The sequence below is a fragment of the Gasterosteus aculeatus genome, chromosome 6, assembly GCF_964276395.1.
Source record: "Gasterosteus aculeatus chromosome 6, fGasAcu3.hap1.1, whole genome shotgun sequence".
NCBI lineage: Eukaryota > Metazoa > Chordata > Actinopteri > Perciformes > Gasterosteidae > Gasterosteus > Gasterosteus aculeatus.
In genome coordinates this window covers 2,867,165-2,894,634 of record NC_135693.1, presented here as the reverse complement: position 1 = coordinate 2,894,634, position 27,470 = coordinate 2,867,165, and the positions used below count along the sequence as shown (strand labels likewise).

The 27,470-nt window shown below is 41.9% G+C and overlaps 1 protein-coding gene across 4 annotated transcripts in view; it reads right to left on the bottom strand.

The window, feature by feature from the left end:
* The window catches only part of gbf1 (golgi brefeldin A resistant guanine nucleotide exchange factor 1), a 75,890-nt gene that overhangs the window by 19,746 nt on the left and 28,674 nt on the right, over nt 1-27,470 (bottom strand). For all 4 annotated transcript variants that reach the window (XM_040177935.2, XM_078104500.1, XM_040177936.2 and 1 more), the window contains exons 4-22: nt 27,334-27,465; nt 18,838-18,956; nt 17,099-17,207; nt 16,118-16,178; nt 13,809-13,863; nt 10,912-11,059; nt 10,441-10,667; nt 10,058-10,226; nt 9,376-9,587; nt 8,531-8,629; nt 8,184-8,378; nt 7,529-7,721; nt 7,268-7,402; nt 7,093-7,181; nt 6,808-7,010; nt 6,573-6,696; nt 3,465-3,590; nt 1,654-1,736; nt 980-1,216 (exon numbers count right to left, since the gene is read on the bottom strand). In XM_040177935.2, the coding sequence (XP_040033869.2) occupies nt 980-1,216; nt 1,654-1,736; nt 3,465-3,590; nt 6,573-6,696; nt 6,808-7,010; nt 7,093-7,181; nt 7,268-7,402; nt 7,529-7,721; nt 8,184-8,378; nt 8,531-8,629; nt 9,376-9,587; nt 10,058-10,226; nt 10,441-10,667; nt 10,912-11,059; nt 13,809-13,863; nt 16,118-16,178; nt 17,099-17,207; nt 18,838-18,956; nt 27,334-27,465 (2,716 nt within the window). The remainder of the gene's footprint in view (nt 1-979; nt 1,217-1,653; nt 1,737-3,464; nt 3,591-6,572; nt 6,697-6,807; nt 7,011-7,092; nt 7,182-7,267; nt 7,403-7,528; nt 7,722-8,183; nt 8,379-8,530; nt 8,630-9,375; nt 9,588-10,057; nt 10,227-10,440; nt 10,668-10,911; nt 11,060-13,808; nt 13,864-16,117; nt 16,179-17,098; nt 17,208-18,837; nt 18,957-27,333; nt 27,466-27,470) is intronic.

The window sequence follows — 27,470 nt, the reverse complement described above, 5'->3', positions numbered from 1 at the left end:
TGGCTGAGATATCCTTTGTTAAAGTCCCTGAGGACAATGGCGGAAGCCCGCCAGCTGGAGTGCGGAGTCCGGTATCGATCCACAGAGCCAGGTCTCCGTGAAGCACAAAACGGAGGATGCAGAAAAGTCTTTGTCTCTCCTCACTAGCAGCAGAGGAACCAAGTTCGGCCAGTTATTTGCACAGTGAGCGCACGAAAAAGATCCCTGGCAGCGGTGCGCGAGAACCACGCTTGCGGAGTCGCACCAACGAGCCGGCCCGTTTTCCTCTCCTACGGCATCTGACCGCGTGAGTAAAGGTAGCTTTGACAAGAATGTTCAGTAATTTCACAGAAGAAAGAAGAAAAGTAACCTCGTGAGCTCAACTCTGTAGAAAGCTCTGGAAATCCCAACAGAAAACTGAACAACAAAAAAATAACCGCACCAAGGCTGCCATCCGCGCCGCCATGTTGTAGTAATTCTACTATTTTTATTACTGCTACTAACAGTACTAGTACTCCTATCTCTTCTATTATTAGTACTAAAACTATTGCTACTTCTTCTAGTGCTGGAACCAACAGTACCACAACTGCGACTACAGCTAATACTACTACTTCTATTACTAACACTATTGCAAATGCTATTTCTATGAATAATACTGGTGCTATAACTATTATTACTGCAACTACAAATACTAATACTACTGTTATTTCAACTGCTAGTATTGCCATTACAGCTATTGCTTCAACTACTTCTAATATTTTAGTTCTTTCAACTTCTAATGCTACTGCTAATATTACAACTACTACTACTACTACTAATGTAATTAATGTTACAAAAACTACTAGTTATTTTACTGCTATAACTTTTGAGGATAAAATCGTTTAGCTACCATCTTCTCCTGTCCCAGAAAAATGTGCAGGGTTCATTGGGAATCTAGAACATTACATTTTCCCCCTCCCTCCTTACCACTTCAGCATCTGATTATTTTAAAGGTGTATACCTGAAGCCAGTGATGGCCTTCTGGATGATGTTCTCATCCAGGCTCTTGTCAAAGACGTAGGAGAGGGCGGCGATGGTGGGACCCCAGGTCATGGTGAACAAGTCATGGTCGTAGCTGCCGGGTGGCAGGTGGAGGAAAACCCCTTCGGGTGTGGCACCGCGGTGAAGAAGCACACTCCATACATAGTTCTCCTTGACTAAGCCTGACTGCTCATCTGGCATCACAATCTCCTCATTCCTGCAGAAGACAAACATCTCAGGTCAGGTCAAGTTATGAATTAAGAATGGGAGAACATTTGTCATTGACTCATATTGAACAACATTACTACGTTTGTCGAACACAAAACCTGCGTCATTCTTCAACTGGCTTACAAAATGGCAAAAGTTTGAACCAGAAACAATCTAATAGAGGAAAAAATAATCTAATCTTCTACATCTAACGGCAGATTTAGGTCAGGACTGAAACAATTGGACAACTGATGGATTTGCACAAAGTGAATTTGCAAAATTGAGATGATTCATCAATCATTTGGTTATTTATTTAACAACGTGGGCTTCAATTCTGATTTCCAGATGCCCTAATATTAAGATTTGATAAGGTTATAGAATGACTATCTATAGAGTATGTCCATACAATAATACATACATACATACAAATGTGTGATGGGAGCTTACTTGATAGCATTGTAGAGATCCTCCAACATGTCCTGGTCAAAGTCTTTATTTCCATTTACTCCTTTCAGATTTTTCTTGAATTGCTGTTTTAAAAAAAAAGCATTTTGTGGTTGAATAATCTGCCATATTCCTCTGCCATAAACTATTTAAACACCGTACATGATTCTGGGAGAAAAATGCTAATTTCTCAACCATCAACATATCATTGAATAGATATCAACACGGGAGCTTAGCTCAGACACAAAAGCTTCTGGCACTCAGTGCTTCGTTAACGGAGCATCCATAAACCAACAATTAAAGGGATTTGTGTGGAAACAAACTCGCTGTGTGTTACTTAATACACTTTTGATGCAGCGTTAGGAAAACAGGGATTAGAGGCGAGAGCCTTCTTTAAATAAACAGGAAGAGCCAGTGATGACTGACGACCTCAAGGCTTGGCTTCATGCCTCTGTCCTACTGGCAGGTAAGAGGAGAGGAAACAGGAGCTATCCTGCAGGGACGCAGAGAAATAAACAGCGGCAGAGAGCCTCAAACAGCAGCATGCTATTCATTTCTTTCTGTCATGTTCATACAGTAGACAGGGACACACACAGTCACATGTAGACATTCACTATGAGAGCAGCTGCTGGTACACAGGCTGTAGAATCCAGCAACAAGCACTATTTTATGGACAAAATGAGGTTTATAGACCTGCCTCACATCCTCGAGTATAGGATCTGATTTACACACTAATGCTGGGCATACCTTTCTCATTTAAAAAATAACCCCGCTGCCGACACATGCCCTGGCCAATACTACACATTGCAAGCTGTTAAGCAACTCCACTGTTTGGCGTCACTTTTATTGGCCATCTCCAAACTGTTAGAGGTTAATGAGGCTTCTTCATCAAACCACAACTGACCTTTTAGAAATGTGTAGGGATCATTGAAACACTATACAACACCAGTGTGATAAGCTATGACTCAACTCTACAGTATGTATGTGTGGAGAAAAGAGAGTGAGATGAATAGCAGACCAAGTGTTGGTCAGTAAGAGCAGCCCACCCACAAACTGGTCGCAGGCTGCTCCACAGACTCTGTTTAGTCTTCAGCCAGTCAATGAAAGACAGAGAAAACAAAGAGACAGACCGACCCCCTTCGCCCTTGCCCCCTCCCCTGCCTGTTTAGGATGAGTTCTCTTCCCAGACAGAACATCGCTGCTTACAGCTGTTGGCATTTTTAGCAGAGAAATAGCAGCTATAAATAAAATAAGGATTACTAAAATAGGACTAATTTGTTTTGAGCATGATGCGTTCATTCCATGTAAAGTCAATGCGCGTCAGTGCATTGACTTTACATGGAATCTACTCGCGCGAATAATTTCGCTTTGCTTTTGGTGTGAGCGCACCAGTTCACTCTTGTGCAGCTATGACAGGAACAAAATGTCCTGTAAGGCACCACAACATCTACACAAACCTGAAGACCTATGCCACATAGAGGTATTTCTAGTTGAACTATTTGTCAAAGTCCTAAACTCTATTTCTCATTACTTGACAAGATGATCATCCCTTCCGTATTCGTAAATCTTTGTGTCTTCAGATTTGTGTAGGACACGCAAACGTTCAACCAAATGATTAGAAATGGACAAATCCCCAAAATCAAACACTGAAGCATTTTCCAACTTGAAAGACGAGACTGGAGGATTTTTGTACCAAATTTCTTAAAATACAATGGAGAGAAAGTAAAGTCATTCTGCTCAAAGAGCAAGGTCATAGTTGGTAGGTCTACCACACTTGTGTGTGTGTGTGTATGAGACGGAGAGACATCACTCACCTCTATAGTCATGGGGATATTCTGCTTGCGAACATTGTGGTTATGCTGGTCAGTGTTCAGCATTATGACAGCGTAGGCCAAAGCGAAGCCTGCATCATTGGTCACGAAGGGGGAGCCGTTCACTTTCTACAAACACGGTACAGACAAGGAAACACAGGATTAACAGTGGGATTGTGATGGACTCTTGGAGACTTAATTCACCAGGGCAGCTCCAAATAAGTGGAACAGGTTCCCTTTAAGTCAGCCATTAGGATGTGTTATTAAACGGCCAGAAGGTGTGCCACCAAATAAAGAAAACTGTGCCAACTCTGTTTATCACAGTGCTCTTATATTGGTGACCCTGAATCTACTGGACATATACCGAAGAGAAACATGAAGATGCACTAAATGCACACTGTGCTTAGGGACCTGTCCTTCTTGTTTGTCCACCTAGATACAGGGATGCAAGTATGGTCAAAAGAGGGCAAGTGTGTCCCTATGTGTCTCTGAGGGCTGTGTTGTCGGGGCCTTGTGCTCCTGGTAGGGTTACCCTTGGCAAAGTGGTCTCAGGCGAGGGGCCAGACTACGAATGGTTCAAAAGACCCTATGAACCTATGACCCCATTTGGAGCCAGGCCCATATGGAGGGCCCGACAGAGAGAGTCTGGTGCCGTGGAGCCCAGCCCGAAGGAGTGACGCGGCACCCCTAAACTCTACTCCCCATGGGCTCACCACCTGTGTAGGAAATTGATGGGGTCAGATGCTCCGGGGACGTGGAACGTAACCTCTCTGGGGGGGAAGGAGCCAGAGCTTGTGCAGGAGATGGAGCGTTATCAGTTACATGTGGCGGAGACGACAAGCGAGCGAACAGTTAAAAATAAAAGTCTGTTGTTACTCCCACCCGTGTGTCCGAGTATCCTTCCAGTGGAGATAGCTCCAGTGCGGCTACAGTGGCGCCTGACCAGGGTATCTAGCTCTACAGCCGTTTAACTTCAAAGTGGTCCATAGGCCGGGGGCGCAGATGGTCGTGGTGGACTTCCTCTCCCGCCCTCGGGGGGGGGGGGGGGGGGGGGTGGGGGGGTGGGGGGGTCGGTGGGGGTATGTGGTTAGCTCAGCTGCAGAGGGGAGAGCGGGGGAGTGGTTCAGGGAACAGTGCCGGCAGGTGAGTAATCAGGGGCGAGGCCGAGGGGCGGAGACGACGATCGAGCAAACAGTTAAAAATAAAAGTCTGTTGTTATTCCCACCCGTGTGTCCGAGGATCCTTCCAGAGAACCCGCGGAGATTGCGCCAGCGCGGCTACAGACGCCATTCATGGTCTGTCACACCCCTGCAAGAGGGTGTCTCAGCGGTTGGTGTCAGTTTGTCTGGCTTAGGAAGGACATACGAAAGTGGGAAGGGACATGTGTGGTGTGCCAGCGCTTCAAGGCGCACCCCACTCTCACCGTTCTCAGTTACGGAAAGGTAGGTTTGATTATGTTAATGTTGACCTGGTGGGAGCTCTTCCTCCGTCCCGTGGTTTCACGTATCTCACCACCACGGAAAATCGACCCACACGTCGCAGCAGCTGGCGTTTCCTCTGATTAAAGGTGATGATGTTGTTTTGGGAGGTGTGATTAAATGGCTACAAGGGCAGCAAAGTGCAGCCAAAGAAAGAAAAGTTGACCGACTGTTAATCCCTGCGCTCCTACAGGCTACATGTTTCACAAGCTATTAGTTCAGGACAGACAAGTTAGTTTCCAGACAGAATCTCACCTTGCACATGCTGCTTACATGATTACAACGAGTGGAAAAGTCATTAACAGAGTCACTGCTTAAAATGACTCATCATTTCCCTCAAGGCCACCAGTTGTGTGTATGTGGTCAGCCTAAGATAAGGACATTACTAGAAATAGTTTCCAAGTCACATGCCTGCTTCTGCTATTTTCAGAAGTCAAATGTTCACCCCGGCTGCAATCTGCCATCCCTGCAGGACTTGTTCGCTTCTAGGTTTCTGAAGCGAGCTAAAAAGATTATAGTCGACCCCTCTCACCCCGGAGAATAAGTGTTTGTGCCCCTTCCATCTGACACAAGGCTGAGGTCCATCAGGACTAAGAACTCCCGCCACACGAACAGTTTCTTCCCGTCGGCAGTCGGGCTCATCAACAGAGCCTGACACATTATAGCAATAAATGTTTCCTGATTCCTGAACTATTAATGCTACATGTAAATAATGATGTAACCCTCGCTGTTTTCTCCACAAGGCATTAACCTGTGGAGCGGTTACATGTGACTGTGTGTGACCAACCGCTAACATACACTGATGTTTCTCCCCACCACCGAGCTGTGTTCTGGCAACATTTGTATTATACAACAACTCTGAGCCCCTTGCTTACAGTAACTAGACAGATTACTCCCAAAAGAATCTTTCCAATTAATGAGTCTATTAACCGGGACTGATTTCAAAAAAGTTTGAAAAGTGAACACTAATACTTTATTCATCTTCTCTTATGTGAGTGGTTCCCAAAGGGGGAAATTTCAGTAGACGAATCAATGAAGTGAGCTAAAAAGATCGTGGCCGACCCCTCCCACCCCGGACAAAAACTGTTTGTGCCTCTTCCATCTGGCAGGAGGCTGAGGTCCATCAGGACTAAGACCTCCCGCCACACCAACAGTTTCTTCCCGTCGGCAGTCGGGCTCATCAACAGAGCCCGGTCCCCCACTGTCTGACTATAACACTCCACCGGTCACTCCCCTTCACACTGCACATGCCACTTTAACTGCAATTCATCACTTTGTCGTCACTCGTCACTTTGTCACTGTCTGTTACTTGTTCGTTAGTGCACTTTATGCTTAATATTTTTCTTTTTAACTTTTTAATATTTAAAATGTTTAACTTTATTCCCTTGTTTTATACTAACCCATAGCCTTAGCCTTATTCTACTAACCCATTGCATTAGCATTTCATTCTTCTTTATTTTATTACTTGTGCACTGTTGTCTTGTCTGTCTACTGTCGCGCACTAACCGCCAAGACAAATTCCTTGTATGTTTGGCATATTTTGGCAAATAAATGTTTCCTGATTCCTGATTAATCTCTAATAATCTGAATGTGCTGATATGAGACGGTGAAATACTGAGCAAATGAGCCTTACATGCCAGTTGTCTGTGAACGTTTCCAGGAGTCTCTGGATGACAGGAGCCTCTCCAGGGAGCCTAAAGGCCTCTAGGTAGAGCCGCAGGGCCTCATCGATACGAAGCCCCTGGAAAGTGAACGTGCTGCAAAAATAGATCCACATAAAAAAATGATCTTTTAGCAAGTTTGTACACCCTTCAAAGACAATTGTAAAAGCCCACTTAAATAATAAACAAATCGGAATTTTAACATACTTGACAAAGCTGTCCAGGAGTTCCATGTTCTTGCGGTCACTGACGTACTCGCCAATCATCTTTTTGTCAAGTCGGGGGTTTTCTCTAAGCCACTGGGCCACCTGGTTGTTGTCCAAAGGAGTGCTGAGCAGACCGTTCTCCTGAAGAAACTGGATGCCCTTTTTGGGCTTCTGGTTAAACTGCTCCGTGCCAGTGATAAGGAGCTGGAGACATAATAAAAAGGCAGTTTGAAGGAGTGGTAACAGAGTTTAGAACTGGTTGTGGTTGTGTAACACTTTGACGAACCCTTTTCTTCGTTCTAATGTCCAGCAACTCTTGGGAATTGGGTAAACATGACGAGAAACGTTGAGGCTTTTTCGGTGGTCTCTTTTCAGCTGAATAGAAAAAAGGAACGTTTAAGCTTCCATCTCAATGCTTAGGGAAGACTTAAGTAAAACTGTGCATATGATCAAAGTCTTACCAGAGTCTTCATCGCCATCCTGTCTACCCAGTCTCATCTTCTCTGCCATCAGATGTCCACTAGTTGGTTGACACACGGATGCATTCTCAGCTGGTAGAAGACTCTTATCATTAGTACTGCCCAGTTTATTAAGATCTGGAGACAAAAACCAAATACTTTCTATCTTTATACTATCTGACGTTTGTGTTACTTTAGATGTAGTAATAATCATTAGTGTTAGTCGTAAATAGTACAGTGTGATGTATGCAGCAGCGTGTATACCAGCCATAGTGTCTGTTCCATTGATGGTGGAAGCGTCTCCCTCTTCCAGCAGTGTTTCTGACTGGTCTTGTTGAGCAGTACTGTTGAGCACCTTGAGCTGGCAGTGGGCTTCAGTGCTGTCAATCACTGTGAGCAGAGCCTCCAGTGACAGGAGGTGGGTGGTGTAGAGCTGCCCTGACACTGGGAAAGCATTCTAATTGCAAAAAAGGGATTGCATTCACCCCAAAAAAGTTTATTTAATGACATATACAATGCAATGTAGTGTCTTTGTCTAGTAAGTAATACTTGTCAATAAATGAAACCCCAGATAAAAATTAAAGTAAAAAGTTGATTCAGGGCTTTCTACGGGTCTGATGGAGCTGACTGAAAAACACACAAAATAAATACACACACCCACTTCCCCTCCCCCACAGTGGTAAACCCAGGGGAAACACTATGCTATATATAACAAATATTACTGTCTACAGCCGGAAATAAGAATATTTATAGACTGGTTCCGAATTGTGGTAAAGAACACTAACTTTTAAAATGACGGAAAATAAATTGGCAGCAAAAACGTTCAATCACAAACAGATTTTGCATTACTTCTTGCATTAATAAACTGTAAAAATCCCAACATAACAACATGCTAACAGTGTTCCCATATGGGTGTTACCTTGGACAGCAGCTTTGTCAGGTCCTCAAACAGATTGGAGAAGTAGAAGTCACAGTCATAGTTGATGTACAGCTCAGTTACGAAGCTGGGAATCCTCCACAGCTGGACCAGCGCCTCCAGAGCCATCTCTTTCATCTCATAGGGCATTTTAATGTTCTCTGACGTGATGATGTCCATTAGTTTCTTTAGGTACATCTGCCAGTTCAGCACAAATGGTGATGATGATTTGATTTTGATTTCCTCAGGATCAATTTTACATTAATATAGAGTGTAGTTAACGGACAAAGAAAAAACATAATTTGATGAATAAAAAAACATGACAAGCAAAAAAACAGTTACATACTTACCTCAAGTTGAAACTTAAGATGTACTCTCATGCTTTCAAAAAGCAAGAAGCAAACTCGTATGGAGGAAGCATACAGGTTCAAACGGTCTGCACCCAGCAACTGCAACACAGATAATTATCAGAAAAAGATACATCAAGATGTTGATATGGAAAATAAGTCAAGCTTTCTTAGAATACATAATTTGTTTTTCTTCATGATGGAAGTTAAGCCATTCACTGTACCTGATTCATTGGGAATAAACCAACAAATAAACACCGTTTCAGCTTACTATGTATTGATTCACACACGAGCAGTGTTGGTCCACCTCAGTGTTTCCACTACCATTATAACAGAGGGGCGCCCCCCCCCCGAAAAAAATGAATAAATTAAAAAATTAAAAATTAAAAATTCCACGCACGGCGGTTCACACTGAAATGAATATGTCACAAATATGCCCACATGAGCTCGTAGCAGCGAGGCGAAGAGCACCAGACTATTTTCCCGACTATTACCCCCCCAGTTGGCTTTGGCCGACTATTACCCGACTGAAGTTGTAAACCTAGGGGAAACACTGCACCTGGTTTCTAACCAGGACCAAATAGTAAGCATAGATCAACAAAAATTATGATTTCAAGCTTATATCTGCTTTGGTTTCCAAAAACGAGTCAAGTAATTCAAAGAGGCACTGAAAATGCTAACTGTTTGATTTAGATAAAACTTTTCAAAAAGCTTTCAGAAAAAGCTTTCTCATAGCAACAGTTACTAATGCAATGCAATTCTCTTACCATTTTAAATTAGAAAAAAAGCACAGGTGCATTTAAACACTACGAGCATTGGTTCCTACATTGTACAACATTGTACTTCACCTGGAAGAGATGTCTGCACAGCTCATCTTTGACCAGCCCGAGTAAAGACTGGTAGTTTGTGATATGTGCTGACTCAAGAGCTACAGTCAGCAGCTGCAGGCCCATGTGCATCATAGCATCAGTGTTGTGGCGGTCATGTGGGTTGGTCAGGGAAATGAGGAAGCGAAAAAGCTCCCTTAGACATGGCAGGCCATAAGGGATGATGGACGCTCCTACAGGAGCAACAAAAGGGGGACAAAGGTTAGAAAAGGACTACGGCTACAGCCACACTACGTTTCCATTTTAAAATGTATCTCTTTTGCTAGCGTCCACACTACATCATAATTTTAACCCCACAAAAACAGACCGATACCAGTTTATTTTGAAAACCTGACAGAATAAAAGCATGAAGGCTCTCCAGTACAACAGGGACAAAACAGACAGTATGATATCAAGGAATAGAGCGAGAAACGTGTGTTGATATGGATCAGTCTTGTTTTAAAACCCCAGTTGTAAACTCAAACGTATTAGTGAGCATATAGTCTTCATAGCTCAAGACAATGTTCTTAGTGTGTAAAGAAGAAAAAAACATTACTCTACAAAATGTTTTTTTTTTTTTAAAGTACTGATTCTTGTAAATTTCTTTTGATGGAGGGAAAAAGAAGAATGCACCAATATAAAACAAAAGTTAAAGGATCTTCACCATCTCTTTGAGTTGATTGTGTGAAACGCACTCCTCTGGGATTGACATAGTCCATGTCATGGATAGAGGGGCTGTCTGATTGCTCTGTAACGGAGCCTTTGTCTTCCAGAACCTCGGGGATGGACTCCACTGAGGCCGACTGAGAATGTTCAACTTGACTTTCCTCAGACTATAAACATAAATTCATAGACAGAAATCATTGGTCGTCATAAAAGTTGAAGTTACATATCAGTTCCAAAGAAAAAAAGACGGAGCTACTTTAATACACAGATTTACCAACAATCCATACTATTCAATAAAGTGAACATGGAGATACAAAAAAAGTTGAATATATATATTTATCCAATAAGTACGATGTCTGTTGTGCTAGAACTGGTCGCGACCTGTGCATCCGGATAGCCAGGTTCAGGGCCAAGTGTGGTAGCGGTGAAAGGGGTGGTGGCAGATGAGTTACACTGTTCCAGATCAGAAAGGTCTTCCCTGGACGTGGCTTTGGAACAGGTGTCCAGGCCACTGTCAGTGGTTGTGGGGCTGGAAACGGACGAAGCACCGCTGTCTGAAGCTGGAAGCCCCAAGGTGGACAGGCCTTGCTCAATGAATGGGACGACACCTTACGGGAAAGAGATGCAGTTATACAAGAGTGTAACATGATGTGTTTTCCCATTCTGAGCATCAATAAGTACAGAAGGATCCACCATAGATTCCTTATATACTGCCGGAAAATGGGGCTAACATTGGACAAGGATCCACCAAGGGTCAAAGCATCCTTGTTTACAAATTGACCCCACCGCGACTTTTAAAAGAAAAGGACAGGGAACTGTGGAATTTCTGAAAGCTAAGAGTGGGCTTACTACCTGAAAGGTTGGTACTACTGAGGGTGCTGGACTGGGTTGAATCCATCTGACCAGAAGGACTTCGGACCATGTGGCAAGGTGTCCTCGGCGAGCGTTTCTGTTTCTTCCATTTGGATGACTCACTCATCCCTCCAGCACGCATCTTCAACTGGAGGAAACACGGTGGATCAGTGAGTAGGGCCTCTCCAAACTCGCTGCAAGTCGTACAGACCATCATTACAGAGCCATGACCCAAGAGGAGGATGTGTTTCTCCGCCTTCTTTTACCTTTCTTCTTGCGTTGTAGTGAATAGACTGCCAGCTTAAAGGGTGCAATCACACAAAATGTCATGTGGTATGACAAAGTTAAAGCTAGCTGTTTAGCATGTTCTAAGCTTTACCTAAACACAAACCAGTGTTCTCCAGCACATTACAGGTCATTTAGCTGATGCTTTTATCCAAAGCGACTTACATTGCATTTTTAACTATGGCTTTTACATTTTTTTGCCCGGGGAGCAATTAGGGGTTAGGTGTCTTGCTCAGAGACACTATGACATGGGGCAGCCAGGGCTCGAACCACCAACCTTGTGGTTCCCAGCGCACCCTCTCTACCCCTGCAGACTTTGAAGAGGAAGAAGAATTGCCTTTTAAATCCCTGCTAAGTGAATTACAGCGGGAATTCTTTTGACTGTATACATCCATGTGGAAAAACGAAATAAAAAACTTTTAGAGTAATATATTTAAGCCAAAAGGTGGGTTGTATGTTGTAGAATCTGTAATATGAATTATGCTAGGTGACTAAACTAATTCGATTTAAGAAACTCTGGCTCTAGAACAAGCAAAACAAATACTGTGCTACAACCCTTCTCTAGATTGAATTGAACAAATCTGAAGTTGATCTGATCAATTCCATATGAGGAGTATTTTTAAGTACAGCGCCTGAAAATGGCCCAAACAAAATTCAAAACTGCTTGTTGGGTTTAGAGCATGGCCCCAAATAACGTTGTCTTAATGATGCCTGCCTCATTTGGTGCATCTTGGTCAAGCACTACGTGAACTGCCTCATCTAGTAGGGGAGCTATCGAGCCGACTTGCCATTCTGAAGCTCTAAGAAAAAAAACTAATTCTAGGACTTTAAATGTGTGCGCCAGGATTGATTCCGTTTGAAGCACTTATAGTCCCCGGATAACAGCTTTTTTTATGGTGAAGAATGCGTCCCACGGCAACGGCCTTTCATGAAACAACAAACTGTAACTTTTCATAACAAAGGTCTCTAGATTGTACTGACAAAAGTTGAAGTTGATCTGATAAACTCCCTACAGGAGGAGTACAGCGCCTGGAAATAAACATTAAATTCATACACAATTAAAAATGGCCAACATACAGTGAGGGCGCGTCGCCGACATTTTTTAGGGGGAGCCAAATTTGAGCTGTGAAGTGTTAGAAGTATTAAAATTATGTCAGATAACTAGAATGTGGGCTTATTGTTTGCAATAACTTTGGTTATGTCTTCCAGGTCGTCGCCCTTTAACGTGTCCTCACAACCTTTACCATGGAGTATATCAATGTCTTAAAGCTCTCCATGATACATTTCAACCTGAAAACTTGGTAGTGCTAATTAGCGATCCTTGCTTACTAACGGACACATGTCATGTCTATCAAAAGCAACCCTGGCTGACTCCAATCAGTTCAAGCCATCCGAGTGAGGGAATGACCAAGATTCCAATGTCTGGAATGGTTGTGACGGTTCCCTCGTTTCTGACAGATGAGAGGGTTGTTTTTTTATATCAATTTGTTCTTCCCTTACGGACCGGGACTGCCCGACGGGTAGATCACCATAACTTTGTCGATAGAAAAGTAGCTCACAAAAAGGTGTGGGCACTCCTGCACTAGATTCTGCAACAGCTGAGTAGGTCAGTTGGTAGCATGATACACAGCAGCTGAGACATGTATATGATGCGGTAATAATGCACAAACTAAACATGAAGTAATAATATCAAAGTAATAGTAGCATTCACAAGCACAGACATGTCACAGTCAACTATGTCAGTTGATTTGTTCCTCAATAATAGAGGAGAATCTCTGTCCCGGGTAGTGTGGTTAAGAAAAAAGGTCAAGGGGAAGGTTTATGGGAAGAGCTTGTTCAGCCTAAATACTGAAAGACATCCTCCTTACCTGCACTCGTTTGTTTTTCCACAAGATATTGTAAGCCTCAAAAGAGAAGGGGATCGAGCAGGCGCCCGTGATTAGTGATCAGTAACATGTCAGCAGTGGGACAAACACAACACACACCGGAACGTGCACTGTGCATGGAGAGGGGGGGGCCACAAACAGCATCTTTGGGCTACTAGAGAATGTGCAGCCAGCTAGTGAGCCGTGTGAGTGACCGATCATGCAGAAAGCAAAAACTGCTGGAGCAACTGCCTCCAGCTCAATATTTAGCAATACAACAGTCATCCAAACAACAAGTTATAACGGGGAAAAATGTGTCTTATTCACTGCATGGGAGTCAGTCCCATCAGATTTCTTTGAGAGGCTTAAGAACCCGTTCTGTGCTTCTCAAACTGAAAACTCAAAAGTTCCCAAACCAGGACTGAAGTGAACGGATAGAAAGTGACTAGAGAAGGCTGCATTGTTATTGAGAAGAGACAGGCGCAGGAAGACTAATCATGTGTGTGTAGGTTTCATTTTACCGAAGGCGGTGTAGAGTAAAGGGATTACCACAGGTTACTGTATGCATGTTACTGATCTTGGTATTTTGGACACATTTTCAATATGGAATCTCAGACCAAAACAGACACAAACTTAACAATGGCAAATCGCCAATGAGCAACAACCAGGACAACGAAAATGGGCAATAAAGCACAAAAACAGCGAGCACATGACAGATTTTTTAAAAGAACATTTAAGTCTTCTTACCTTCTTCATACTGGCACCCACAAAACTCTTGGCCTCCTCTTTGAACTGTGGAAGTCTGGAAGAATAAGAAAGAGCCAGCTGTGTTATTAAAGACAGCCTTTGAGGAAACAACGTCTGACATAATTCCATTGTCTCATCTATATAGGTGCAGGGAAATGCAAATAAATTAATTTCAAACAAAAATGTTATTTATGATATAACTTGGGACGCACATAAACAGCTGGTTAAGATCCTTCACTGTGCTGCTGATATGATTGGATGATAATTCAGCATTACCAGCTGGTGTGTTAGGTGAAGCCGAATGAAGCACACCTGTGGATCAGTGATCAGATTAGTCCATTCTTGATGTATTTTAGGGTCCACATGTTATCAGATTAGCTACAACTAATTTCACTGCAAATTGTGATCATTGCTTTTCGTCAATTAGAGTAGTTTAGCGGTTATGGTCCCCTGACTCAATGTTGTACCCCTTTATTTTTTTTTCTTCTTTTTAACCGCCCCAAACAAAAGAAGCAATACAAAAGGAATGTATAACATGTGCTAAGCTGAAGAGGCTGCTTGAGATCCAATATCACAGTGGGAATCTCAACATTTTAAACCTGAGCCGTAAATAAACTCGTCCAGCATTTGATGAGCAATCTTGGCTGCTATTTGTGGGCACCCACCACTGGGTTTCTGTGGACACTAAAGCTTTGCTGGAAAATGGGATGTCACTGCCATTCACAGTCACACACAATCGCACAACCTCCCCCGCCGCCTGACATTAACTCAGCGTTAACAGATTAACATGTATAATAGTTCAAGCAGGCAATCTAAGACTGCATCTGAGGAGCTGAAGAGAGCTGCTGTTCATCCGTCTCTTGTGGGGGGTCGCGGGAGAGACCCTCTCACATATACAGTATATTACCCAGGGTCTGTGGACAAGTGGTGGTCTGGGGGTTGAGCAAGAGCAAAATTATATAGGCCGTGTGTGTGGGGGGGGATTGGGGTGCAACTGTGTGTGCCTGTGTGAATAGAATCAGAACGAAGTAATAAAAAGCCCAAGCTAAATTGACATCTCCCCGTTTCTGACTCTAGCTGGTGGGCTTCTCCATTCCATGCTCGCACAGTAAATTCTGGTGAGTGTCGGGGAAGAATTTGTCGAGCTGCATATTGGGAGTGTCTCAAGAACTCGTATGTGACCTTTCTTGTCACAAGGGCTGAATCCACAAATTTCCACCACAGTGAGAAGAAGTGATAACAAGGTGCCCTATAACAGTCATGCCTGTAACTATGGCTGAGACTGTTTGGAGGGAGCATAGGTAATGGCAACAAGCACCACTGGACTTCACTGGTCCACTGGTAGAAAACCCCAAACTTCCAAAGCTTCAAATAGTCCTGTGGAGACAAAGGTAAATACTACCAGAACTTTAAATCAAGCTCTTGTTTGTTTTGCCGGTTTGCTTCTTTACATTAAGACGAGCCGAAAAAGTTAATTTGATTATTTTTCTGATTTCATGACAGCAAGTCTGTCTGGAGTCCCTGGCAAAGATAGTTCTGTATGCATGCGCGCGTGTGTCTCAGTATTTATGGGGCTTCATCTATATGCAGATCATGTGGTCAGTGGGCTCATCCCGTCGTCTGTGACCGAATGTGACTGGCACTCTGATGCATGTGGGTGGGCTGATGTGGAGAGAGGAGCTGCTATGCTAAGTGGCAAGAGAGAAATCATGTTATGGCATTAGTCAATCTTTAGCCCAATGACCCTGTGCACAGTGCAAAATGAAATGCATGAGCTTGAAGGGGAATAATGAGGCCTGCGGGACGAATGATGCAGATGCACAACGTGACCAAGCCATAACTACGCCGTGTCTAATGGAATTTGAAAAATGTGCTCAAAGTGTCGCTGCGACATTACGTTCAGCTCAATATTGATAATAATCACAACTATTTTGATCAATATTGAGATCACGATTATTTATTAATTGTAGGAACAACTTTTTTTTTTTACACTTTCACGTTCAAAATATAGATGCACATTTTAACCAACTAAAAATAAAACTTATTTATATATAAAGTATTTATTGGACACATGGCCAAATGAAATGCGATTGCATTCGTTATTTCAGGGGGAAAGTGATTGTGTTCAAAATAATCGACTGACTATTGGTCAAACATTATGCCTCTATCCCGGCTGTTATTATGCCTCTATCCCGGCTGTCACCATAAAAGGCATAAAAAACTACTGTTAACATACTGTCTCAATCACTTCAGGAGTGTACTCATTTAGGTTCAGCAGAACCCATGTCCCTCCACCACTATTCCTTTACCTGGAGAACAGCAGCTGCACCATGTCTACTAGTGTATGTTCAGCCGATTTCCTGAGGAGCTCTGCACACAGAAAAAAAACAAAAAACTTTAGAACCAAACACAACAAAATAAGGGAAAAGGTTCACCAGAGACACATACATTTGAATATTAACTAGTGAAGTAGTCAATGCAAGCCAACAGCGGTAGATTCTCAACTGGAACTTGGCTGTTTGGGATATTTGTAATTTGTATTATGAATCATTTATCATACATCAGACCACATTCATCCAAATATGAATTAAGCCAGTGTGTTGTAATACATTAAGAAAGAAAGTATCCTTTATTTTGGGGAAATGATGCTCTGCATTTAACCCATCCCACATAGTGGGAGCAGTGTGCTGCCAGTCACTCTACTCCATGCGCCATTAGCATTTCATATAAAATAATGACAGAATGGATGTAATAAATGCAATCCAACCAATCCGGTGACTAAATCATTTGTAGGAAGAGTTGTGTTCGACAATCAGAAATGATAATGATAAGCTGAAGTGTTTAAAAAGCTATGATATTTTTGGATCATTTTTTTGTTGTTGTTTGTTAGCGCTTAACAACATATATAAACTTACACTATAACTATATGACAAACTACAGGGGGAAAAGACCTTCAGCCATGAGAGGACAGTTAGGGTTACTTTCTAAAAAAACTACTCCATAAACATCAAAATGATCTAAAATCCAGTCCGACAGTCTGAGATAAAAGCTTAATAGATCCATGGTACAGAAATAACAGTATTAGAACAAGAAATTGTATCAGGGCCACAATTGAGAGGTACCACTGGAAGATGTGAATACTAGGTAGGACGAAGTAGAGGTTGTGACTGAAAGTCAGACAGTTGATATGAATGTAGATGAAGTTAAACAATCCACCACCAGCATGTGAGTATTATAGAAATGATTGTCATCTCAGAAACAGCGGTCTCTGAGGGCTTGATGAGACTCACCACTTAGGCGCATCTCGAAGCAGATCCTGAAGCAGGACTGCATGATCTCACACACCGACTCGTTGGTCAGATGGGCCCCAACGGGGGTCAGCAGCAGAGTCCTCAGGACCTGAAACAAGGTGTAATATCATCAGCTAAAAAAAGAAATTATAATGGGGAGATTCAAATTAATAGTACGCTAGAATTAGCTATTTAAATACTACTACTAGTACTACCACCAACATACATATCTGTTTTTACGGATGCCTTTTATATTATTTGGTCATTGTGTTACATTAATGTTTTGGTAAAAGGAAGGTGGTACAATGGTGAGATCACAATTATTCATTCATTTTAGACACAACATCTTTTTCTACTAATACCAGAGTCCACAGAACTTTCTCAAGAGCTACCGCTGCAGGGTGCGTGCATGACTCCTCCCACCTTGTTCTCCCCCTGGTGGTTGGCCTACTGTTAGTTGAGGAAGCGCTTAATTTGATATGTAGCAGAGCACACATTTTGTAACTGTGGCAGCCAAAATCGTGATCGTGATAAAAATTGGATTAATTGTGCAGCCCGGTGGCACAGGCTTTACTGTCGGGCATCAAATTAAAAAGCTCCACGGACTGGTTTCTCCATTATATCAGATGGTACTTTATTTTGTGATGGCAAAAGAGCTGTATATTGTCTAAATATTGATTATATATATATAAATAAATAAAAATATATATATAAATAAAACACATGCTTGGCTCAACAAAGTGAATGACGTCGTTTTTAAAGGAGACATATTGTTGAGACGTTCATGTTTAATCATTTATTTTTCCACATAAATACTGTCTGCCTGTATACACCTGGGGTGTACCAAGCAGCATTGAATCCATTCGTGGAGTTTGTCCACCAAGAATCACAAAAAAGTAGCCCTTTACCAAAGATGTGCTCATGAGTTTCTAGGAAAAAAGTCATGCAGCTTAATAAAGCACGAAAAGAGTATTATACATGGAGTATTTAGAGTAGTGTTTTGAATAACAGACTGGAAATAATTAAATGCATTCTTTCTCTTTTTATCCAATTAATGATAAATTCATAAAAGTAATTTTATTTTGTTAAAATGGAATTCATTGTTTATCAAAATAGCTTCAAACTCCATTTCTACAGGGGAAACATTTACGATGAGCAATGAAAAAGTATTTTATACAATAAGTCACCTTAATAAAAACGGGAAGTAGGATTTAGGAAGATATATTGGAAGAAAGAATATAGAGAATATAATATTCATAAGGATGACCTTAAACTACGACCCGTTTTTAATGAGCCCCTAATGTCTCCGTAGGGAGCAGGCGATCTACACCGAGTCTGCTTTCTATAGTCACCCAGAAAAGACAAACCAAACATGGGCTCCAGAAAGACTTGTGTGTTATAATGTCCCCCGATGGCACCATAAATCTCTACATGCTTGTAAAGGGAGGTGGCGAGCAGAGGGTTATTCGGCTGTAATAATCAGCAGTGCATCTAGCATCCTCACTGCTCATATGACCCACTGTTCCTTTAAAGCCTCTGTTCTTATAGTAAAAATAGTTGCATATATTTGTGAACAAAACATGTATCCATATCAAAATATGCATAATAACCAAAACGCTGTGAAATATAGAGCGGTTATGTGGTGGCCTGGTCCATGTCTCCTCACGACACATGGCATGGAGACAACATGGTCCCTAGTAGTCAGCGCTCTGTGGTTACTACTGGCAAACATGTCTTACCTGTAGAATCTTCATGAGAACCACTTCATCGCTGGCAGGGTCAGTTCCCACAAATCTAGCGTGTGTGACTGCATCTGCCATGTTCTCGATGGCTTCTGCTGCTGCTTCGTGGTTAGCGTCTGCAAACACACAAAAAACAAGCTTTCCAAAAAATGCCTGACTTACAATGTTTTGCTGAAGACAGCAGCAGTCTGAATGGGGCCATTGATTATGATTATGATTGATTATGACAAATGTATATTGATTTTATGTTTTGTTAAACAAACAATTAATGTTTGTTTGTTAGGCCCCTGCTCAAAAATGGCATACCCATGATAAAAAAGGTTATATCTCTGCAATCATAATGTCTATTTGAATAATCTGGATGTCATAATAAAGGCAACACTTGTAAGGGTTTTGTCCACATTAGTAAATATCATGGCTGTTAATCTATGAAATTATTGTAGCTGAGATTAGCAGTTAAGAGTTTTTTTTCACTTTCAGTGTGTATTGACCCCTGAACCCTGACCCCTGACCCCTGAAACCGCCGCATGCTGTCGTCAGTTAGATTGGAGAAACCGAGGCAGTAGTTGAAGATGGAGAGCTTTTTACATTGGAAGTAAAAAAAACAGAAGAACTGTGTCATTTGTGTGTTTAGCCAAAGTAGGGTAGCGCTGAGCTACAAATGGTTCAACCTGCAACGTTGTCCAATTCTCGTCACATGAGTCATGATTTTTGGTCATTCAGTTGTTGTGGGTGTTTTTAAACATGTAAATATGGCTTGTTTATACCCCCCCCACGCTGAAAAAGTATGTAATTCAATTTTGTTATTTTTACACGCACGGCAGTTCCACACTGACATGAATATGTCCCGAATATGTCCGTGTGAGCTCGCAGCAGCGGGGCAAAGAGCACCAGTGACTACTAACCCCAGTTAGTGGTCACTGTAAACCTAGGGGAAACACTTAACCCACAGATCCAAATCTGAGACTGTGGGGCTGACTGACAAATGACCAACAGATGAAAGCACATTGACCGTGTCAACAAAAAGCCAAAATCAGAAACTTCAGATAGTACAACCTGTACAACCTGAAACCTTTGGGTTGATCCATCATTCAGAAAGACATGACTTAAGAAGTTCTAATAACCTCTGGCAACTTGAGGTTATTATTTGTCATCTGATGGTATTATATAAAGAACTTCATGCGAATAAGAGAACAACCAGCAGATAAAAAATTCAGCCCTAAATGAGCAGATAACGTGGACGGATAGGTACATGTGTGAATGATGACATGTAGTCAGTGTGTGTGAAGAATAGAAAAGATAGTGTATCTAGCATTTATAAAAATACTACACTACGAGTTAACCCCAATCTCATTGATTGGACCACTGTATGATTTGGAAACATTTTAGTGGTAGTAATGTCCACAATATTACATTATGCAACTTTTTAATTTAGTTTGAAGTGAGATGGTAAAAAACTTATCATTTGCCACGGTTATAGAGTAGTAAAGCAGTTATTTATTTGTGTAGGCCAAACAAGATGACTAAAAAAAATTTCAGTAAGGCTCTAAAGATAATGATAATATATATTAATTCTATTTTTTTGTATGTATGTGATTGTATGTATCACACACCTCTCAATGAAAACCTAATTACAGTGCGTTGGTCGCTCCAAGTGAAGAAACCATCAAAGCACAAAAATCAAACCAGATGTGGCTTTTTTTTTCGGGGGCAGGCGGGTACAAATTGGCAGTCAGAGCAACAGCAGCCAGTGTTTTTGAAACCCGAGCGGCTAGCCAGCTCTGCGCCTGCTCTCCTTTCTTATCACCCTCAGGAGCATCAACTCATTAACTAATAAGCAAAGAGAAAGAAAGAAGCGGAAGCTTGGAGAGTGGGAGTACGAGAAGAATGCAGTTGGTCAACGTGAAGAAAATGAGCATGATTAACTGAACATGTAAGCATGTGACGTTAGATCAACGACATGACTTTGGTGATTGACAAGCTGAAAAGAGTACATGGGTCACAGGTTAATGGCCCACAACTAGTGTATGCTAGGTTGGGCCCGTTGAGAGTGAGCAATGTCAATAACCCTGCACTGGGGGGAGGGAGGGGGAGACAACAAGCGTGGAAGCAGCCAATGTCCAGCCAAAGAAACTGGAGCCACAGGGGATCCAGCAGAACAGAATCTCAGAAGTGATATGAAACACTAATCCCTCTGTTGGCACACAGTCTATACAAGCGCGGTCCAAAGGAAGGGGGGGGGGGGGGGGGTTGTTAAAATAACACTGCGGAAAGGAGAAGCTCAGTATCTGTGTGTGAAGGTCAATAGGGATTTGAACCAGCTGCCACATGAAGCAGTTTAAGTACTACCAAAATCTGCTCGCAGAAATTCAAAGACGTGGCGTGAGTGAGCGAGCAGAAAAAGCAGAGTGGTACACAAAAAGCTCCCAGGATGCACTCTGATTGAGAGCCAAGCATCTTTAGGAAGCAAACAAAGGAGCCGCTGCTTTTTCCATTGCCAGAGCAGAACATGAGTTTGTTCACCTGTTCTTTTTCTGAATAACAAAAGATCCCCTTACAGCAAGGCTGCTCCGCTCTCATCTTTAGCCACAGTCAGTGTCACAATTGTAAATGCATGCAATGCATCTATTTAAAGGAGTATATTCTCTTGATGCAAGTGTTGCTTTTCTTTCATTTACCTCTTCAAAGGTCACGCAACAAACATTATCTCATGGATGTGATTGGTTCACCAGCACTTATCCATAAAAAAGCAACATAACTAATAATAAACGTTCTTTCCATCGCTAATAGTTTGACCTTCTGCCCGAGCACTGAGCTTAGGTCACAGGTGGATTGCAGTAGCCATGTACGTACTTAGATTCACTGATCAAGTGTTCAAGGTTGAGCTCTCCAATAATATGCTGCAGGATGGCTTAGTATATAATAATGCATCATCTTAATATTGTTCAGTCAGAGCGGGATCTGAAACATAACCAGTAACTGTAGTACTACAATGTTCTAGTAGTAGTACACAAGTGTATAGTTCAATTGTATACTTTTTACATTCCTCGGGAGCCTTTTGTAAGTCATCTTAATATGAATGTGGGAATGTGTATTCTTTTTTTCTTTTTATTTGTTATTGAAATATGCTGCTTTTGAGCAGGTTATTACTTCATCTCTAAAAAAAAACAAACACCGTCTTAAAAAAAGACTAAAGAGAAGGGCCTTACATTGTTTCAATTCTTTAAAACGCAATGAGATCTATGAATGTAGACAATGTAGATTATGATTAATTTGTGCTTCTTATTCTTTTTTTACTTCACATGATAGAGGTACTTAGTATTATATTCCTACAAGGTTAAGTAGTAGTACTGGCAAAGAGGGAGATGAAAAAGGCCAAGATACCACTAATGACATCATTGAAGTATTTCCTCTGACTGAGGGCCTCTTGTACGCTTTTGCTCCCCCTTCAGGCGTATTTGTCTCGCAACGTGCGCGTAAAAGCATGGCGAGGTATGTACAAACAAGCCGCACTGAGGTAAAAGCGGTAAAGGGCTGCCTGTCGCGGAAACTGAAAAGGGCAAATTATGCTTTCCGTGTCGTGCATATGCATTCATGGGAGGGTCAAGGGGAAAGTGGGACTTTCCCATAAAGAGATAGGGGATGCGTAGTGCGCCTAATTATGTATTCAGCGGTATGTACACAAACCGACCGTGAAAGTGTGCCTCCGTTTTGCGGTGAAAATTCTGACTCGAAAGCAGGTGTAAACCAGAACGCCGGTTTCCTCATATATGCCTCCTAGTGTGATGACAGCAGTAATCCGAGACAGACAATAGGCCAAGGAGACGAGCTGAAAGGATTTTTGCCACAAGGATCACACTTTTTCAGTAGTGAGTGAACACAAAATCATTATGTGTTAGATTTGAAGCAGCCATGCAATATTACAGTTACTGGAAGAAATCAAAGATGACATCGCATCTCCCACTCAGTGTTCACATTACATTCCTGCAGTTGTTAAACTCCTTGATACATTACAATTATTGGCATCAGGGTAATTTTAAACAGTCATAGCATCAGCAGTGGGAATATCGCAGTCTGTACACAGCCGTATCACAGCACAAGTACTTATGGCTTTGCTAGAGCGCCCTAGTCAATACATACATTTCCCACCACTAATGCAGAAATAACACATCGACTTTGTTGTCACTGAATTTTTGTTTTTGCTTTTTTGACTTTGGTTGATCCATGAAAGAGAGCAGGAGGCCCATTCACTTGCGTGTTTAAAGGCTTCCATGGTGCGGTATAGTGGGAGGAGAAGGGCGCTGATTACCTGATGAGCTCCAGGTTTTGTAAATACGAGGTAAACTATTACTAAGTATCACAGTGAGCGCTATCAGCGCGTTTTCCATGGCGCTGACAACTCGACGTTTGCGTATGTACGTACATACATGACGGCCTGAGACTTTCTCCCTTTTAGTCAGTAGCATATTTTCTCGCTTATCCTGTCTTTTTTCGTAGAAGGGGTTTCTCTTTTCTGAAATACATGTTTCTGCTCATGCTAATAATGTACCGTTTTATCAATTGAAACAGTCATTTTATTTAAGAATTACACTATTCAGCCCTAAAACCAGAGTCAGGCTTCAGCTTTTCTTCTGGAAGTTGCTGCAGCTCATGCCTGAGCTGGGCCTCGCTCTGAGCCCTGTGTGGGCTGGCATTCATGCCACTGCAAGCAGTACAGTGTTGACTCTGCTGTGCAGGAGAAAAAACAAGAAGACAGAAGGAGCAACAGGGAAGTCAGTGCTTCCCCTACCATTATTCAATTAACCCCTGCTCCCTCTTAAAAGCCTGGATTTTTATTTTTTTTTAACGCAGGCAGTTCCGCACTAGACACCTGCGCGCATTAGTCTGTGTATCATGTATCGCTCATGGTGAAGAGAGAGCACCAGCAGACAAACTACCATCCCCGTCGCCCGCCTACTGCTACCTGGATATACGTCAGAGTCTTTGTTCACCCTTCCATCGTGCCACAGATTGAGAGGTGGCTGTGAGTGGGAGACATTTGTTTTTCCTTTTCTCTCGGGCCCTGGACAAGCAGAACCAACACGCTCTCCGTCCGTCTCTGAAAGCCTCCAGGTGGAGACACGGAGTATCACAATGTGGATCGATAACAAGGCCAACTTGTGTCCCAATGCAGGTACGAGTGACGGGGTTTAAGACACTTTAAATTCAGAAGAACCATTGAGGAAAACAGTTGATAGAAGACTAGAAGGTCTAGCCAGGAGAGGGCAGTACTTGACAAGGCCAGGATTGTTGTACTCTTTCTACTCAGCTATCCTGAGGGCATTTATCCATCCATGCATTCTGACTGGTGCTCTTGCTAACAGCGTGCTGATGAATAATGTTAGAAATATTGTCAATTATAGTTTTATGTAATTATTTGCATTATTGCTTTGAACTCGAATGATGTATATATAATATAATAATATTATTTTCTTATATTTCATTATTTTTTGAATTGTGTTTTTTTTTATCAGGGAAAAAGGATAACATGTAGAATTGTTTCTTTTGTGCCCGTCCAATCCGTAATAAGAGCCAAAGCGTGTGTGTTATGATCTCAGGTTAGATCATTGTGCAAATCAATAACCTAATATGTCTGTTTGGCTCTATCTCTGTCCATCTATACATGCTATACTTCATTTAGGAGATGAAAGGTATTTTACAGTTTCAAAGTGCAAACATGAAAATAATGTTTTTAGAAAACACTGTGTGATATTTTGCATATTTACAGTGCAACTCTCCTTGAAAATCAAAATCTGAGCCAGCCTAGCCACACTACGTTGAGAAATTATGTCTTTAGTGTGCTCTGGGAGTCTTCGCACATTCTTCAGTTTGGGTTTCAATACCCTTTAAATTAACACTCAATATCACATGCTCGCAGCCCCGCCCACACTACCAGGACAAAAGTAAAAAGAGGAGAGCGTATGGAAGTAAATCTGTGTCATCGGATTTTGAAAGAAAAAAAAAAAATTCTAGCACTGAATATTTATGCATTGAAATCATGTATCTGAATGTTTTTCAACGTTAAAATATTCAACTGCAAAGAATTCAACCGCAAATAATTCAACCGCAAAAAATTCAATGCAAAAAAATTCAAACCGCAACATCCGGGAACCCAAGGAAGAGCAATCAATTCTAGATTCAAGATCGGGAGCGTGCGTCAAGCAAAAGGAGCGAGCGCCCCAATACAACCGGATTTCAGCCATGTCCATTAATAATGGGGCTTCGTTGAGTGTTTTAACGTGTGCAGACGCATAACCCCGACAGTACGTGCAGGTTATGCTGTTTACATGCACGATCATATCATGTCTAACGGTGATGGGGTTTGATAAAGTCAAACTGGTATCACAACTTCTACTCAACTGTCTTTACTTTTAAGAACTTTATTAAAATTCAGTGACCGATCACAATCTCTGCTTCGCAACTGTAAGGTCGTATGGGACAATAACCCTTTGTCACACCATAATGTGTATAAGTCTGATATGTTCGTGTTTTTGGTGGGTTTTTTATGATACTATATAATTTACGACATCGTACTGAGAGCTTGAAAAAACAACCACAACCGAACGTCATCTCGTTTAACTTCTGCTTATTTCACGTCCGATGTACAAATGTCAGCTGTCTATTACTGAATCTTACAGGCACAAACCACACTGATGGCATATAATAGAGTTAAAACACACCGAAGCCCCATCACCGTTACACAAACCACACTGATGGCATGAAGTTAAAGTTAAAACACTCAACGAAGCCCCATTATTAATGGACATGGCTGAAATCCGGTCATCATAGTCGACAAGCCGAAGTTGTATTGGGGCGCTCGCTCCTTTTGCTTGACGCACGCTCCCGATCTTGAATCTAGAATCGATTGCTCTTCCTTGGGTTCCCGGATGTTGCGGTTTGAATTTTTTTGCATTGAATTATTTGCGGTTGAATTATTTGCAGTTGAATTATTTGCGGTTGAATTATTTGCAGTTGAATATTTTAACGTTGAAAAACATTCATATACATGATTTCAATGCATAAATATTCAGTGCTAGAAATTCAATCACCTTTTTCTTTCAAAATCCGATGACACAGATTTACTTCCATAAGAGCGCACCTTTGTAATGTTGGGGGAACAAAAGTCAGACCGAGGCGTGGCGGCGTTAAAATTGTTATGAAACAATTGTCATCTTTAAACACAACAACTGGAGAGAGCGCCGTAAACCTGCTGCACCGGCACAGTTGTGCAGGTTTGCCTACCCTATGGAAACATACAGCGCATTGCATAAGTATTTCCCCCCTTGGACTTTTCTCCATTTTGTCATGGTATAACCACACACTCAAATTCATTTCATTGAGATTTCACGTAATGGACCAACACAAGCCATGTGGAACACACAGCAAACATGTGGAGAAGGTGCTCTGGTCAGTTGAGACCCAAACTGGGATGGCACTGTAGCATTTAAGCATTGTTCCTTTAAACATACACATACACCCAGGCTATCCAAATACAGACCATCAGCATGCATACAACAATATTTTATTGATATTAGAAATATTTTAAGGAGGTGTCTCAGTTTTTATATCTGGTATAAGATATGGGGGCTCTAAGCTAGGTGTGTAACTGTCCTCTAACACGTCCTCCATTGGTTGTGTCTAGTAAATGTTGTCTTAACGAGTCATTGGAACATCACAGATTATTGTCAACCACAGATGTTCATGGAGAAAGAAACGTGTTAATTTTCATTTAACATTTCTTTTCCTCACACCCTGTTGGTTATTACCCCTCAGTACAACCGGTGTCTCAAGCTTTTGACTGGCACTGCAGTCTATAAATGTCAAAGCTAATACTGCTAATAATTCATCAAAGAATCTCCTGATCTAAATGGTTGATGACTCTCTACTTTTGAAAAACTGATAAAGATAAAACTGTACTGCGCAAACCAAAATAAAGGTTAGACATGGAGAGAGGCAAAGTCGCTCCTTTGGTGTCCCTTGGGACCTTACATATTAAAAAATATTGTTGAAAATAACAGAAAAAATATTTGTCATAATCTCATTTGAATGGTGCTTTGAATTACACACATGTTGTTATTCAATTTAAAAGGTAATTTTGGACTACGAAGTGTCAGTCTGTCATACCATCCTTAGGGTTTGTGTGAAACGTATCAGTGGACTACATCTCTCATCGTTACTCCACCAGCATGACCTATAGCATTGGCGGGTTATCCAGCTAGGTAACGCTACCTTATGCGCTAGCTCATGCGCATGCGTCAGCTGGGAAGAGAAAAAAGCAGCGAGATCCATTTTAGATGTAAGAGCATCCTGGTACCAAACACAGAGGATGAGACAGAATTCAACCAGGATAAAATAGTAATTTGCTAACAGCCATTGACAACTGCACATATTTGATCAGAAATACGGTTCCCGGGTGGTCCACCAGCCTCTTTATGGCTGATGAGTATTTCTTACCTATTAGGCCATAGCAAAGGAACTTGTTGACAGATGTGAGGGCAAGGCCTGTGATAGGTCCAGTGGTGTCCTCGGAGCGGACCACTTCGAGGAAGGGCCTCAGAAAAACGTTTGGCTCCACGTCACAGAGTACTGAA